Consider the following 15,326-nt stretch of genomic DNA (forward strand, 5'->3'; position numbering starts at 1 on the left):
ACTTTTACGACCCTAATCTTCGAGGTCATCTCTGATCCCCAAAGCCACTGACCTTACCGAGAATATAAGCAAGGAAGGGTAGCTGTGATCACCCTGGTAAAGCTCTGGCTGCTGGTCCTCCCCCTTCACTATCACCCAAGTCTTTGGGGGAGGGTAGGAGAGGGAGTCTCTTTGAAAGAGCAAACAGAAGAGAACTTGTCTAATGCAGACTCATAATTTTGAGTGTCTCCATGACTCACTGGTTGATAATGTTTAAGACATGCTGGGTAAATCTGCCTTCTGTCTTTTAGAACATTGCCCCCGGACAGCAGTGTGCAACTCTCTTCAGGAGCCCTCAAGACATGAGAGTGAAAGGCTTTTGCGAGTATAATACAAAGAAGTATTGAATTTTCCTGAACAACAGCGAGACCTTCGGCTAGCTAATGCAATATTGATCTGAGCAAGAGTGGACGAAGTACTCTTATCCTTTTTGCGTGTGCTCATTTGTGTATTTACATGAACGCGGCTATTGGATTTCCTATTTCCGTTATTGTGGACCCAAAGGCCCAGGAGAGGAATGAAAAATGACACAGAGATAGAAGTATAATTCAAGTGTATTGAAAACTTTAAGCAAACAAAATGTACCAAGTTATCACTTGGGAGCGAGTAGGGCTATATTGACTGTGTCTTCTCAGGTGTGGGGGTGACAGAATTTGTGCTGTTTAAAAAACACCTGCACGTGGACATGGTTTTACCACATTCTTTGTGTTTTCCTCAGTCTCTCTAGTAATTACAGTCCTACCTTATCAGCAGAAAATTTTACCTTCTGTCACTTTTAACGTGGAAAAAAAAAGCAACAATCTACTATAAAAAGGTACTTTTAAAATGAGGTCTTTTGACTAAATAAACAAAAAAGTGAATCATTTCAAAGATCAAGATAAATCATGTATACGTTTTAAAAATTAATAATCGTTTTGGTGGAGAATATTTGGAGGACTAAATATAAACTTGGCGACTTTTCCTCAGGAAATTTTTTTTTTTGCTTATTTCTACCTATCCCTGTGGTTTTAAAAGTTTTATTTTAATATAAATGTAAATAAAGAAGACAAACAGAGCTCAATCTAGCTTTTATGAAACTCCTTCCTAAAAGTGTTTGCAATTTTTGGAATGTAGATAAGACTGTAGTTCAAGCCCCATCCCCGGCCTAAACAGAGGCTGCTGTCATCAGCCCCCACGTGGTGGGAGCTAAACATTCATGTTTGGCTCCACAGCTCAGCTCCAGCACTGTGGTGTCGACCGGGGCAGCAGAGCTTAGCTCGTGGCTCTCAAACCACACGTAAACTTCCACAAAAATGACTTCAGAGTTGCTACTTGAGAACACATAGATCTTCAAAGAAAGTAATGGATGGAGATGTGTGATTCACAATGCACATGCCATGTATTTTGAGTTTTGGAGTAAACTGCTTTTCTTCAAATCAATCTGAATCAATGGGTAGCTTTCAATTACTTAGTCATTTAATTCAATGTTTATGATAAAATGCAACATAGAATCACTCGATGCTTAAACCTTCTGGTTGTTGTTTTTGGAAATGATATCCAAGACTAAAAGCAATTTCTCTGGCAGGGGAGCTGAAGGCATTGAACTACTATGGCAAAAATGTTCCCACTGCCACTGACAAAAAACCAGGGGAATGCAGTCTTTCATTTCTCCTAAAAAAGAAAGAGCTGTTTAGCTGGAGTAGGCTGGACCAGGCCACGTAAATATTCACAAATACATAAACGTATTTTTCGTATTCCAAAGCCAGCTTTCTCTGGGAATATGTCAAACACACCATAGTTCAAAACATGGGTGAATTGCAAGGCTGATAACTCTTACTGTTAATTGTTCCTCTTTTCAACTCAGTGATTTTCTAGAACCAGAAAATTACTACTTTGAAAAACCCTTGACACTAATAACAATGCACTGCTTTCTGAAAGTATTCTAAATAAGTTGGTTCATTGGACCTCCTTTTCAGATGTCATTTTAAATGAAAGTTCTAGATGAGAAGGCTGAGAATTTGGGTTGTGAACAAACAAACCCATTATTAAATGTTTCAACTATTGTTACAATATTATTATAATACTGTTTTCCTAATTGTGGGATTGAACACTGAGAAGCCAATCAGCATTCTGTTTGGGTAAATCTTATTACTTAATGAAGGAGTTTCCGTAAGACCATCATAACCCTATTTACATGGTAAAAGAGCAAAGAAGAAGCTAAACTAACACTCGCTCATTTTCTCTAACGAGAAGATAAGCTTTCTCAAAACCCACATTTTCTCCCGTGATATTCACTGTGGAGGGACATTCCTAAATTGAATTACACTGATAATTTAATGTCAATTCAAAGACTAAGGCAATCTCTTTCAGGTTGTGCTTGCTATTCATTTGCAATTTATTTACGTATTCTTTGCTCTGACTTGACAATACTATGTGGCTCTATTTTATAGATGGCGATATATCTCTAACTGTATGACTCGTCAGAGCCTTCAAGCTGCCCCTACTGATCTGTGTAGCATGTGCTCTCTAGAGAAATCTTAATACTAAACCAGACTAAACACAAGAGTAGCAACGCAGCTGCAACAAATTATTTGATATTATCTCCCTCTGTTCAGAGTCTGGGTGTGTATTTTCGCCATTCACCTGCTAATTCATGAGGATTGAATGGAAACCTTTCATTTAGAGGTCCATACAGCTATCTCCTCCACCTCCTTCAAATCTTTGCTCAAATGTCACTTTCTTAATAAGGTGTACCTTGAGCAAGCCATTTAAAATTGCAGTCCATACATCTGCCTCTCCTAACCCCTTATCCTTCTCATCCCTTTGCCCTACTTTAGTTTCTTTCCTTCCTTCCTTCTTTCCTCCTCCCTCCTTCTCTTCTTTCTTTTTGCTTATAAGGTTTTTCAAGGGGTCACCATGAGCTGAAATGGACTCCATGACAACTAACAACAGCAATGTTCTGTATACATAATTCACTTATGTATAATGTGCGTTGCTTATTGTCTGATCCCTCCTGGCAGAGTATATACTACACACAGGCAGCCCCCTCAGATCGTTGTCTTTGCCAAGTGCCCACAACAGTGCCTGGTACATGATAGGCACTCAATCATATTTTTTCAATGTATAAGTGAATTTAGATGATAGGATCAATGAGTATAAATCATATATTGAGGTGACAGAAATTTCTGAAGATAAAAATTCCCTAGAGGGCAGACAGAAGATCTGCCTAAATCAGAACTGCTCACACGTTCTCATTCCTTTTCTAAATGTCTCATTTTTTTTTTTTTTGTAGCATAATGGTTGCATATTTCACCCTTAAAATTTTATCGGGTACTTAACCTCTCTGGCCCTTAGTCTCTGCATTTGTAAAAATGAGGAAATTGGTTTAACTGATCTCAAAGATCTCAATCTCTGACAGTCTATGATTTAATGACAGTAGGCAGATGACAGTGAAGAAAGGCCTGCCAATCTACTTCTGAAAATCAGCCAATGAAAACCCTGTGGAGCAAAATGGTCCGTCTGCAGGTGATCCTGGGGATGGTGTGATACCCGGCAGCATTTTGTTCCATCGTGCCTGGAGTGGGGGCTGACTCAACGGCAGCTAATAACAGTAACAACAACAATAAGCAGGTCAGTGAAATTAGCACACTATTTAGCCAGGAAAGCTATGTTTTGGTCTCAGTTCTATCACCGAAGTAGCTAGGAGACCTTGCATAATCTTGAATGATCTCAGCTTTCTTATAAAATGAAGGAACTGGACTAGAGAATCTCAGAGGTCCTTTTGACCTCAGATATTTCATCGCTGCTCTGTAGAAAAAGCATTGCTGCTTTGCTTTGCCTTCTCCCTCCCCTTTGCAACCACTCTTTTCAAAACGTTGTACGTATCATGACATTGGTAGATGAATCCTGGTGCCCCTCTCCCAGAACTTTCTCTTTTCGGGATGCTTCCTGTAGCCCTTACCTTCGGGAAATCCGTCCCAGATTTCTAGCCGGTCGTAGCGACAGAATATCCCCCCTGGAGGATTGGAGTCAGGCTCCAGGTCAAAGCTTTCAAATTCCAGGAGAATCTCTGACATCTTTGGCGCAAAGATAATATAAGTGCATTCCAGGCTGTTGGGATATTTTTCGGGGAACCCGGGGGACTTTATGACTCCACTAGGCGTTGTGTAGTTCTGGGAACACTCAGGACCTACAGGTGAAAGAGAATAAGGAGTAAAGTGACAATCCCACTCATAGGACTTCACCAAGAAAGAACCTGGGCAAAGACAACTTTCTAATAAAAGCGCACCATTTTAGTCATTCATTACTCAGCTTTTTCCTATTAGTGATAAGTATGGAAATTCAGCTTGAGATTTATCGTGTTAACTCTCGTTTTCCATTTGTGTGGAGCAATTTAAAAACTTCTGCTATTGCAGGAAAAAAAATGACAAATGTAAAATCGTGGGAACAATGAATGAGTAAGCTGCAGAAATCTCAACAGAGCCCTAGAGAAATAATTATAGCCCCTTCAAGCTTAAATCTTTAAATCTTAGAGCTGACAGCCCTTTATTGGGAAAATAGAACATTTGCAAAAGCAAGAGAGTGAATTCAGTGGAGGGAGTTTGGGTTTCAGATTCCTACACCAGTGACTCAGTAACTCTGCCAGATGTGACCTATGCCTCTTTGACAAACTAAATGTGAAAGGTAATTCGTACATGGACCTGGGGTGAGTGACTCATTCCAAGTGGTGTTGACACAGGTGTGCTGGTAAAGTGTGGCTGTTAGTGAGGGCACAATAAACTGTGATTACAGGCCATGTTGCTAGAAGTCACCTAATATTATCGTTGACATCCTAACCTTCCCCAAAGTATCAGATACTACACTGTATGCCATTCTAAATTGTTTATTATGCAAACATTGGCAACAAGGGCAATATGTGTGTGTGTATTTATAATGTGTAATTTTAATGACTGTTCAGTGTTATCAGACTTTATAAATTATGGTGACTTCTAATTTAAAATTGGTCAAGGGCATACGCATAGAATGCAAGTTGACCTTCTGACTGTATGAATGACCACAATTTCAATTGATGACATCCAGTGCTAAACGGGGAATTCACTACATGACTGATAACATCAATCTATCTGGACGTAAGTGTTGCCAACTCCCCTCCACTGCCACCACCACCATTGCTGCCAGGATTCTCAGGTAACTAAATTCAAGGATCTGTGTGAATCAGGGATGACTTGACCCTTTTGAATCTCTGGATCAATCTTGGGGATGTTCAATTAGATAGTGCTTTTCCTCAGTCATTAAACTGTAGTTTTGCCTGTTTTTTGTGACTCCTTCTTGTCTCACTGCCATGTGCAAGCAGAACGGCACTCTACAATGCCATACATGGATTCAACCCTAAAGAAGGTAGCTGGGTGAGATTTTTCTTAACTAAATGTTCTCCAAAAGTGCCAAGCAACTAGATCCAACTTATTAGGCATCAAAACAGATTAAATTTAACCCGCCAGGTCTCTATTTTTAGTGGCTCGGGTCAGGAAGCGGAATCTCCACTTTAGTGTATCTGACAGCCAATTGAGAAAGCAAATCAATTGTTTTCTCCCTGTGGGCATATTAGATAGCCATGGCATTGGAGACTCAAAGAATACTTACTAGATGGGCCAATGAGCCTGGTTCACAGAAGTCTGATTTGCTTAAAACTACTACCAAAACCTTTTTGGACAGGCTCACCCTTCACCATAACTGTCTCAAATACTTATCTATTCAATTCTGGTTAAAAAATATATATATATATATATATATATATATATATATATATATATATATATATATATATAAAACCCCCAAAAAAACCACTGCCTTCAAGTGTTGCGATTTGCCATGTCAATTTCAGTTAAAGAGATTCTGGAATGTGCTGTATAGTGTATAATCTGTTTCTAAATTACTCCAGTGGCTTCTGACAGGGCAGTTGCTGTGCCAATTTAAGCCATCAGGTCCAAAGAAAATATATGTACTGAGAACTTTTTAGAATTTTATTTACAAAATGTGGGAATAGTGACACTGGAGACTCTCAACCTCTTCCTTGGGGGGTAAAAGGGGTGGAGAGAATGCTTGGGCAGGTCCTTGTAAGGCAAAGCAAACAACAGAGTTTAATGCAGGTAATAATAATGTTGCCATCTCTTAAAAAGATAAATCTAGGTGAGAATAAGACTTAGTAAGAGAGTTAGGAAGAATCTTGATCAAAAGTGAGAAAATGCAGAACAGAATTTCAGTTTCTCTTGGACTCCAGACTTTCTGGAGCCGTGGAGGCTGAATGAAACCCTGAAAATACTGCCCTGAGATAACCTTCAAATCTTAAACCAAAAACATGCCCTGAAGTCTGCTAAAACCAAACGATAGTTTAGCTTACTAGTAAAAACTGTCTGCTTTGAGAATTATGTTCTTTTAAGAACTATCTGTATGGGATCAAATTGACAATAGCAACTTGAAAGATTAGACAGGAACCTTAGGGGGCAGTGAGTTTATGTTAATGGAGGAGGAATAACTCAGAAAAGGAGAGTGAGAATGGTTGCACAACTCCAAGAATGTAATCAATGTTTGAATTGTACATGTAGAAACTGTTGAGCTGGTGTATGTTTTGCTGTGTATATTTCTATATTCTCAGCAACAACAAAAATAAAAATTGTAAAAAAAAAAGAATAAGAGGAATTAAGAGCATAATTTCAAACAACGAATTTCAAGGCTTTCACTGTGCCCTTGTCATGACAAAAACTTACAGAAGCTAGATCAGATTTTCTAACATATTTTGATCTTGGGGAAGATCCATAAGGTAATGGAAAGAACTGGATTGAGCATGAGGAGATCTGAGCTCTAGCCCCACCTTTGCCTCTAACCCCCTGTGTAACCTGGGGCTGGTGGGGGTGGGGGGGCTCCTAGACTTTCTGATTGTCAGGTTCTGTGCATAACGAGTGGGGTTGGGCTTTAGAAATTGGAAAAAAAAAATTCCTTCTAAGTTAAAGATTCTGTAATTCCCTACTTTATCCATCATCTAACAGCATTTGTTTTAATATTTTCTCATTCATTGCTGTGTAAGTTTGCCACAACTGAACTAGAACCTCTCTGCAAAAGGACAATGGTGGGAATAGGTTAAAGAATACTGGTATAGACCCACACTGATAAACAGGAGTGAAGCAATTGTGGTATCAGCCCCCTGTGTCTAGGAGTGAATGAGCTGCTGGTGTGAGTAGGGCACACACAAGCATTGGGAGCCAGTGAACACCATGCTCCTGAAATTATTTATAAGATTGAGAGTAGCCTGCATAGCTATAATAATGCCACATTTACAAAACCAACGCCAGCATCATGCTTAATAGAGTCTGAAAACATTCCCCTTTAGAACGGAAACAAGGATGCCCTTTATCACCGCTGCTATTTAATATTGTGCTGGAAGTCCTAGCTAGAGCAATAAAGCAAGAAAAAGAAATAAAGGGCATCCAAATTGGTTATGAAGAAGTTAAACTGTCCGTATCTGAAGATGATATGATAGTATACGTAGAAAACTCAAAAGACTTCATGAGAAAAACTACTGGAAATAATAGATTCAGCAGAGTAGCAGGGTACAAGATAAACATACAAAAATCAGTTGGATTCCAATACACCAATAAAGAGAACAATGAAAAGGAAATCAGGAAAATAATACTGTTTATAACAGCCCATTAAAAAAAAAAACAACTTAGGAATAAATCTAACCAGGGATGTAAAAGACCTATACAAAGGAAACTAGAAAGCACTATTGCAAGAAACCAAAAGAGATCTATATAAACAGAAAAATGTACCATGCTCATGGATAGGTAGACTCAACATTGTGAAAACGACATTTCTACCCAAAGCAAGTTACAAATACAATGCAATCCCTATCCAAATACCAACAACATTCTTTAAAGACATGGAAAAACTAATCATTAACTTTATATGGAAAGGGAAGAAGCCCTGGATAAGTAAAACACTACTGAAGAAGAAGAATTAAGTAGGAGGACTCGCACTACCTGACCTCAGGACCTACTATACAGCAATAGTAGTTAAAACAGTCTGGTACTGGTACATTGACTAATGAAACAGAGTTGAGAACCCAGATGAAAATCCATCCACCTACAGTCACCTGATCTTTGACAAGGGTCCAAAGTCCATCAAATGGGAAAAGACAGTCTTTTTAACAAATGGTGCTGCCAAAATGGGATGTCCATCTGCAAAAAAAAAGTAACAGGATCTATACCTCACACCATATACAAAAAACGAATTCAAAATGGATCAAAGACCTAAATGTAAAGCCAAAAACTATAAAGTTCATAGAAGAAAAAATAGGATCAATGCTAGAGGCCCTAATACATGGCATTAACAGGATACAAACCATAATCAACAACACACAAACTCCAGAAGATAAGCTAGATAACTGGGATCATCTAAAAACTTACGCTCATCAAAAGACTTCACCAAAAGAGTATAAAGAGAACCTACAGACTAGGAAAAAATGTTTGGCTATTACAAATCTGACAAAGGTCTAATTTCTAAAGTCTACAAGAAAATCCAACACCTCTACAACAAAGAGACGATCCAACTAAAAACAGGCAAAGGAACAGACACTTTACCAAAGACATTCAAGTGGCCAACAGATCCATGAGGAAAGATTCATGATCACTAGCCATTAGAGAAATACAAATCAAAACCATGAGATACTACCTCATCCCTGCAGTACCAGCATGAATAGAAACAAAAAAAACAGGAAATAACAAATGTTGGAGAGGCTGCAGGGAGATTGGAACTCTGTGCACTGCTGGTGGGAACACAAAATAATACAACAATTTCGGAAAACAATATGGTACTTTCTTTAAAAGCTAGAAATAGAAATACCAGACTATCCAGCAATCTCCCTCCTAGGAATATATCCTAGAGAAATAAGAGTTGTCACACGAATAGACATATGCACACCCGTGTTCATTGCAGCATTATTCACAATAGCAAAAAGATGGAAACAACCTAGATGCCCATCAACAGATGAATGGATAAACAAACTATGGTACGTACACACAATGGAGTATTACACAACGGTAAAGGGCAATGATGAATCCGTGAAATATCTCGTACCATGGATGAACCTGGAGGGCATTCGACTGAGTGAAATAAGTTAATCACAAAAGGACAAATATTGTATGAGACCATTACTGTAAAAACTCATGAAAATGTTTACACACAAAAAGAAACAATTTTTGATTGTTACGAGGGAGTGGAAGGGTGGGGATGGAAAAACACTAAATAGACAATAGATAGGTGGTAACTTGGGTGAAGGGTAAGACAGTGCATAATACTGGGGAAGCCAGCACAACCTGTACAAGGCAAGGTAGTGGTAGCTCCATGGACACATCCAAACTCCCTGAGGGACAGAATTGTTAGGCTGAGGCTTTGGGGGAAACCCTGGTGGTGTAGTGGTTAAGTGGTATGGCTGCTAACCAAAGCGGGGAAAGTTCAAATACTCCAGGCGCTCCTTGGGAACTCTATGGGGCAGTTCTATTCTGTCCTATAGGGTCACTATGAGTCAGAATTGACTCGACGGCACTGGAATAGATGGATAGTATGTGCAGTGAGAGAAATGAAACAACAAAATATGTGTTCTTTGGATCCTTCGGGTCGTGCCAATCTAGTTGGAAAATGAAACACAGACACGTGAGGAAATTTGAAAATATTAAGGAGGAATATATTAGTAAGTGGGAAATATGTGTGTGTATGTATACAGTACATATGTGTATATATATGTGTGTGTATACATATGCATGTGTATACACGTGTGCATGTGTGTATGCATATGATTAATCAGAAAGATCTTTCTGAAAAGAATACATTTAGAGCCAGATTTCTAAGGAGGCAGGGGACATAAACTGGAAGAGAGCAATGGCTATGAATTTTTTAATTTAATTTTTTTTTATTGTACTTAAGATGAAGGTTTACAGAACTAGCTTCTCATTAAACAGTACACATATTGTTTTATGACATTGGTTACCAACCCCGTGACATGTCAACGCTCTCCCTCTCGACCCTGGGTTCCCTATTACCAGCTCTCCTGTTCCCTCCTGCCTTCTAGTCCTTGGCCCTGGGCTGGTGTGCCCCTTTAGTCTCGTTTTGTTTTATAGACCTGTCTAATCTTTGGCTGAAGGGTGACACTCAGGAGTGACTTCATTACTGAACTAAAGGGTATCCAGGGGCCATACTCTCAGGGTTTCTCCAGTCTCTGTCAGGCCAGTAAGTCTGGTCTTTTTTTGTGAGTTAGGAATTTGTTCTACATTTTTCTCCAGTTCTGCCTGGGACCTTCTATTGTGATCTCTGTCAGAGCTGTCAGTGGTAGTAGCCGGACACCATCTAGTTGTAGTGGACTCAGTCTGGTGGAGGCCGTGGTAGATGTGGTCCGTTAGTCCTTTGGACTTATCTTCCCTTTGTGTCTTTAGTTTTCTTCATTCTCCCTTGCACTTGGCAGGGTAAGACCAGTGGAGTATCTTAGATGGCCGCTTTCAGGCTTTTAAGACCCCAAATGTTACTCACCAAAGTAGACTGTAGAACATTTTCTTTATAAACTACATTATACCAATTGAGCCAGATGTTCCCCAGAGACCATGGTCCCCACAGCCCTCAGCTCAGCAATTTGGTCCCTCAGGGAGTTTGGTTGTGTCTATGGAGCTTATATGACCTTGCCTTGGAGAACTTGTGCTGGCTTCCCCAGGCAATGGCAATGAATTTTGAAGGCATCACCTTTATCCATAATAATTGTAATAGATATTATTTATTGACACATCTTCAGTGACAGGCTCCGGTCAAAGGGTTTCCATGGTTTCATTTCAACTGATCTTCACAAACACCTGTGCTAGGTATTACTATCCATTTTTCAGATGAGAAAACCAAGATTCCGAACATTCACACACATAGCCAGGGGCAAAATTAGGATTCAAATCCAGGTCTGCTGGATTTTACAACTTGTGTTTCTAATCACCTCACTCTCCAAAGCAGGAAAGCCAAATTGTGTTTTTGTAGGAGCTGAAGTTGGAGAAGTACAGGCAGCAGGTAATGTCAAGTCTTGAGTGGGACATTGAGGCTTGACACAATGGTCAATGGGGAACTTCTGTGGGTGTTTTGAGGACAGTGGCTCATGGCTGTTTGAAAAGCTGTGTGTAGGACAAAGTAAATGGGGAGAACCACAACTGGAGGCCCATATGGTTAATGGCAGTTGTAATGGATTGACTTGTGTCCCCCCAAAATATGTGTCAGCTTGGTTAAACCATGTGTGGCTGTTTAACCAAGCTGTGGTATTTCTGTTGTGGCAGCATTAGATGACTAAGAGAGCAGCAGATGTAGAAAGGAAGCCATGACTCTTTGAGAACTTTCAATGAACATTCAAAAGAAGAAGAAGCCATATTGGATATAGGGAGTCAAGCAGAAGAACAACAAAATAAGCTTTCAAGTCTTAAGGATGGTATTGGGGACCAGGACAGAGACTCTGGTACTTTTTAGACTAACAGAAATGTAAGAGCTGAGTTCATTTGGAAGGAACATGGAGAATTCTCACTGGCTTAGCAACAGATCTCTTTTCTCTTTCAACCCTTTTCAGATCTTTGGAAACACTGAAAATGAAAGGCTATTCTTGGTTTCTTTTCTGACAGCTTTTTTCTTTGATAGTGCCATATGCAGGTAAGCAAAAGAATGTAGATGTACACTTACATACGTACATGTATATTATTCATATAACAAGTCAATCAGCTTTCAACACAAGAAAACATGTACATATGTTATCATCTATACATAGTGATGTCATATGTATACTGGTCTTTATACTAAACGTGTTCCAAGTATGTGTTTTAGATACATTTTTGAAGAAAGTTCTCTCCATTTATTCATATTTATAATCATATGGGTAGGGCCAAATTTAAAGAAGTTGTACCAGTGTTCCCAGAAACTCCTTATGGCTTTTCTTTTTGTTATTCAGATATTGCTGACCCAGGGAGGTTAGGCTTTTGTAATTGGCATGGCTAGATTTTTTTCTACTTTAAAAAAAAAAAGCCTTTTCTCCTATATTCAAGGACCATACATTCAAATCTTGATCCTCTGTCCCTGGATCAGTGGCCCACACATTAATGTCATCTTAAAAATGTAAATAATTGAAAGGCTGAATTTAACACATGAAAGGATTTTACTGGCTGTTGCTGGAAACGGTGACATCCAGATAAAGCTACATCATTTATTTATTGGTTGATTTTTTTTTTTTATGTGTATTTAATCCCTCAAAGCCGGGAAGCTATGACTCATTAGATTCTAGCCCATCCCAATATATACCACAAAGACGTTGTAACAGAAGATTACAAAGTGACTGTATTGAAAGGGGTGGCTGATTTTTTATTCCTGATGGGAGTGTCATTTAAAGCATTATTATCTCTTTTCCTCCAAGAGGCTTTATCCCCCATCCAGCCCCTCTTAATAGAAAGCCTCTTCTTCCCTTAATAGTTTTAGAAACTCTAAAACTGGGAGGCTTCTTGGCTTTCCCTCGGAACTTCCAGTCTTGAATGTTGTAATAAAATAAAGGGAAGAGGGTGTGCATAGCTTTAAGGTAAGAAGGGGAACTGATGCATTTTTAAGAAGAGAAATCATTTCAAGAATATTGAAAACTAATTTTTGAGAAGAAAGATAAAAATAACTGCTTTAAAAATAATTTTATCAAGTACATTCTTTATACAACACTGGTCAACACATCAAATTGATACAATTTGATTCTTGAAATATGTTTTCCAATTTTAAACACACGTCTATACAATGGGTAACTGTTTCAAAGTGTTTTCCAACATGTTTGTAATGGAAATATATATATATATATATATATTTGTGAGAAGATAAAATCATTACTCTCAGTCTTTCTTTTCACTTTGTCTTTCATAAAATCAAACAGTGTCAATGAACATTTAGTCATACTTGGTCTATTATAAGTTATTTACTTACCTCTCTTGAAAATTTCATAACGTATGGAAAATCCTGCGCCATGGGTCTCATAGTCAGAGACAAATCTGATAAAAAGAAACGGCCCCAACGACACTACAGGAGAAGGAGCTATCTTTCCACAGAACTTTCCCCATAAGCGTCCGTTTGGGTTGTCTCCATCAATGACTTCCACATAGTCATACCTAGTGTATAAACACGGTAAGAAAGCATTAGCTTGCTGAGAAATGCCCACATAATTTCCATAATTTAGAAACCAGCATTATCCAGCATAGTCTGTCAAGGAAAAAAAAAAAAAAGTGCAATCTGCATTCACCCCTGCATTAAGTAGAGGAAAGAAAAATGTAGCAAAATGAAATAATTAAAATGGACTACATCATGTCTGTATACATCATCTGGCAACACAGAACTACTAAGAATAATGATGTCCATTATACTTGCAGACAATGTCAGTTAAAGTAACCAATTAACAAGAAAAAGAGAAATCTCATGAGCACAACTCTCTATTATTAAATTGTGTTCCTTTGTGTATGGTGGTGGGGTGTCAATACATAATGCTATGCATTCTTTTCAAACTGTGAAGTTCTTTTATGAATTCAAAATGTCCCCTTGGCTGAAGCTCTCCACGAACAATACTTGGATTTCTGTGAGCGACCCTCTAAACATATGGCCACAGAATAATAAACAGATTCTTTACTATTTAACTCAATTGCACCCAACTCCAGACTTCTTAGAAAAAACTCTCGCAGTATCCACATCCCATGGTTAAAACACGGATCATCTTCCCACAACCTACACTTGGATCATAGAGCACAATTTCTCCGAAGAAAAGAGTTTATTTAAAAATGGAAAGTAACTTCATTTATATCGACCAGCCTGAATCTTTATAGGAATATCATTGTTTGAAAATGAAGTTACACACTGGAAATCACCAAGTGATGTGAGATATGTATATATATATATATATATAAAATCAGGCTTAATAATGATATGCTAATGAGGCATACAATAAAGAAGCAACAATAAAATATTACTCTAAAGATTGTACTGAAATAACAGGTATGTCCCGACCTCATTTGTCCCTAAAACCTGGAAAACCATCACTGATAAACCAGCGTCCCCCAGGAAAACAGGGAGGCCTCGGTTTGTTCAGTGTTCTACAGAATCTTGCTCTTTCCTCTCTTTTTATTTACCAAGTCACCTAGGAGCCAGATAAGCTAATTTGTCTTCCATTTTTCTTCTAGAACTGACATGAAAACATCACAATGCATTTCATTTTAAACCTTCATGTTATTTCTCTGTTCAGCTTGGTCCCAAAGTCCTGGGATATATTAATTTTGGGAATGGCTAAAATATGGCAGTAACATAAACCGTATCTGGCAATTCAAAAGAGATCAAAGTGGGGGATGTCTTCGTGATGACCAATGTCATCTTTAACAATCCCTTTTCAAACTGTCCAGGACACATTACTTATGTCTACACAGAGGTCTCCTGAGACAACTGCTAAGATGATATCACTAGTTAAAGTGGAGAGCTTAAGGCTCTTTAAATTAAAAATGACATTACCTCATCAGTTAAAACTGTGTGCCAGCTTTGTGTATACCAAGAAGAAAATAAAGCTGACGTTGATGGAACTAAGCATTCACATATGTGAATTATTGTATTAACCGCATTTCCTCAGCTGCATCTGATGTTTCCAGTAATAATCGCTTGGCCTGCTAGCATCGCTGTCCCCTTTTCAAAACGATGGAAATACACAAAGGAATTGTGCATTTCTCAATACTTTGGGAGATGCTTTGCATGTTAAAAGAAGGAGGAGGAGAAATAGAAGTGGAGAAGGAAGAGGTGGATGAAGAATGCATTTTGTTCAAAATCCTAACTAGTCTTTTACATTCAACTGGGAGCAGCTGAAAAGAACACCATCGCTGTATTCATGAAAGCCTCAGAAGTTGGCATTTATGGACTAATTGCTTTTATCTAAACTGCTTCTTTGACAGGACAGGTCTGCATGTTTTGCCCCATGCTTTCATATAATTTAGCTGTGATTTGAACTGTTGGCTGTGTTTGGCCTGGCTACTGTGCATCTAGCGTTGCCATATAGGCTTTTCATTTGGATCCTGACATGGTCTGAATACTAAGTGGTCAAATTCAAGCGCATCCTGCCTTCCAATTACAAATAAGAGAGGTGGGTCAGGCATTTCTGAGGAAGGGAGGGCATTCCAGCCAGGAGGCCTTTCTCCCAGGTATTCCAGAACTCAGCCAATGGAGTGCCAGTGAATTGCAACCGGGAAAGAAGT

The 15,326-nt window shown here is 38.7% G+C and overlaps 1 protein-coding gene across 9 annotated transcripts in view; it reads right to left on the minus strand.

Annotated features, from left to right (window-relative positions):
* Nucleotides 1-15,326, minus strand: part of NRP1 (neuropilin 1) — a 188,652-nt gene that overhangs the window by 101,601 nt on the left and 71,725 nt on the right. For all 9 annotated transcript variants that reach the window (XM_049881642.1, XM_049881641.1, XM_049881649.1 and 6 more), the window contains 2 exons: nt 13,033-13,214; nt 3,980-4,207 (listed from right to left, as the gene is read on the minus strand). In XM_049881642.1, the coding sequence (XP_049737599.1) occupies nt 3,980-4,207; nt 13,033-13,214 (410 nt within the window). The remainder of the gene's footprint in view (nt 1-3,979; nt 4,208-13,032; nt 13,215-15,326) is intronic.

Source organism: Elephas maximus, chromosome 4 (genome assembly GCF_024166365.1).
Source record: "Elephas maximus indicus isolate mEleMax1 chromosome 4, mEleMax1 primary haplotype, whole genome shotgun sequence".
NCBI classification, from domain to species: Eukaryota; Metazoa; Chordata; class Mammalia; order Proboscidea; family Elephantidae; genus Elephas; species Elephas maximus.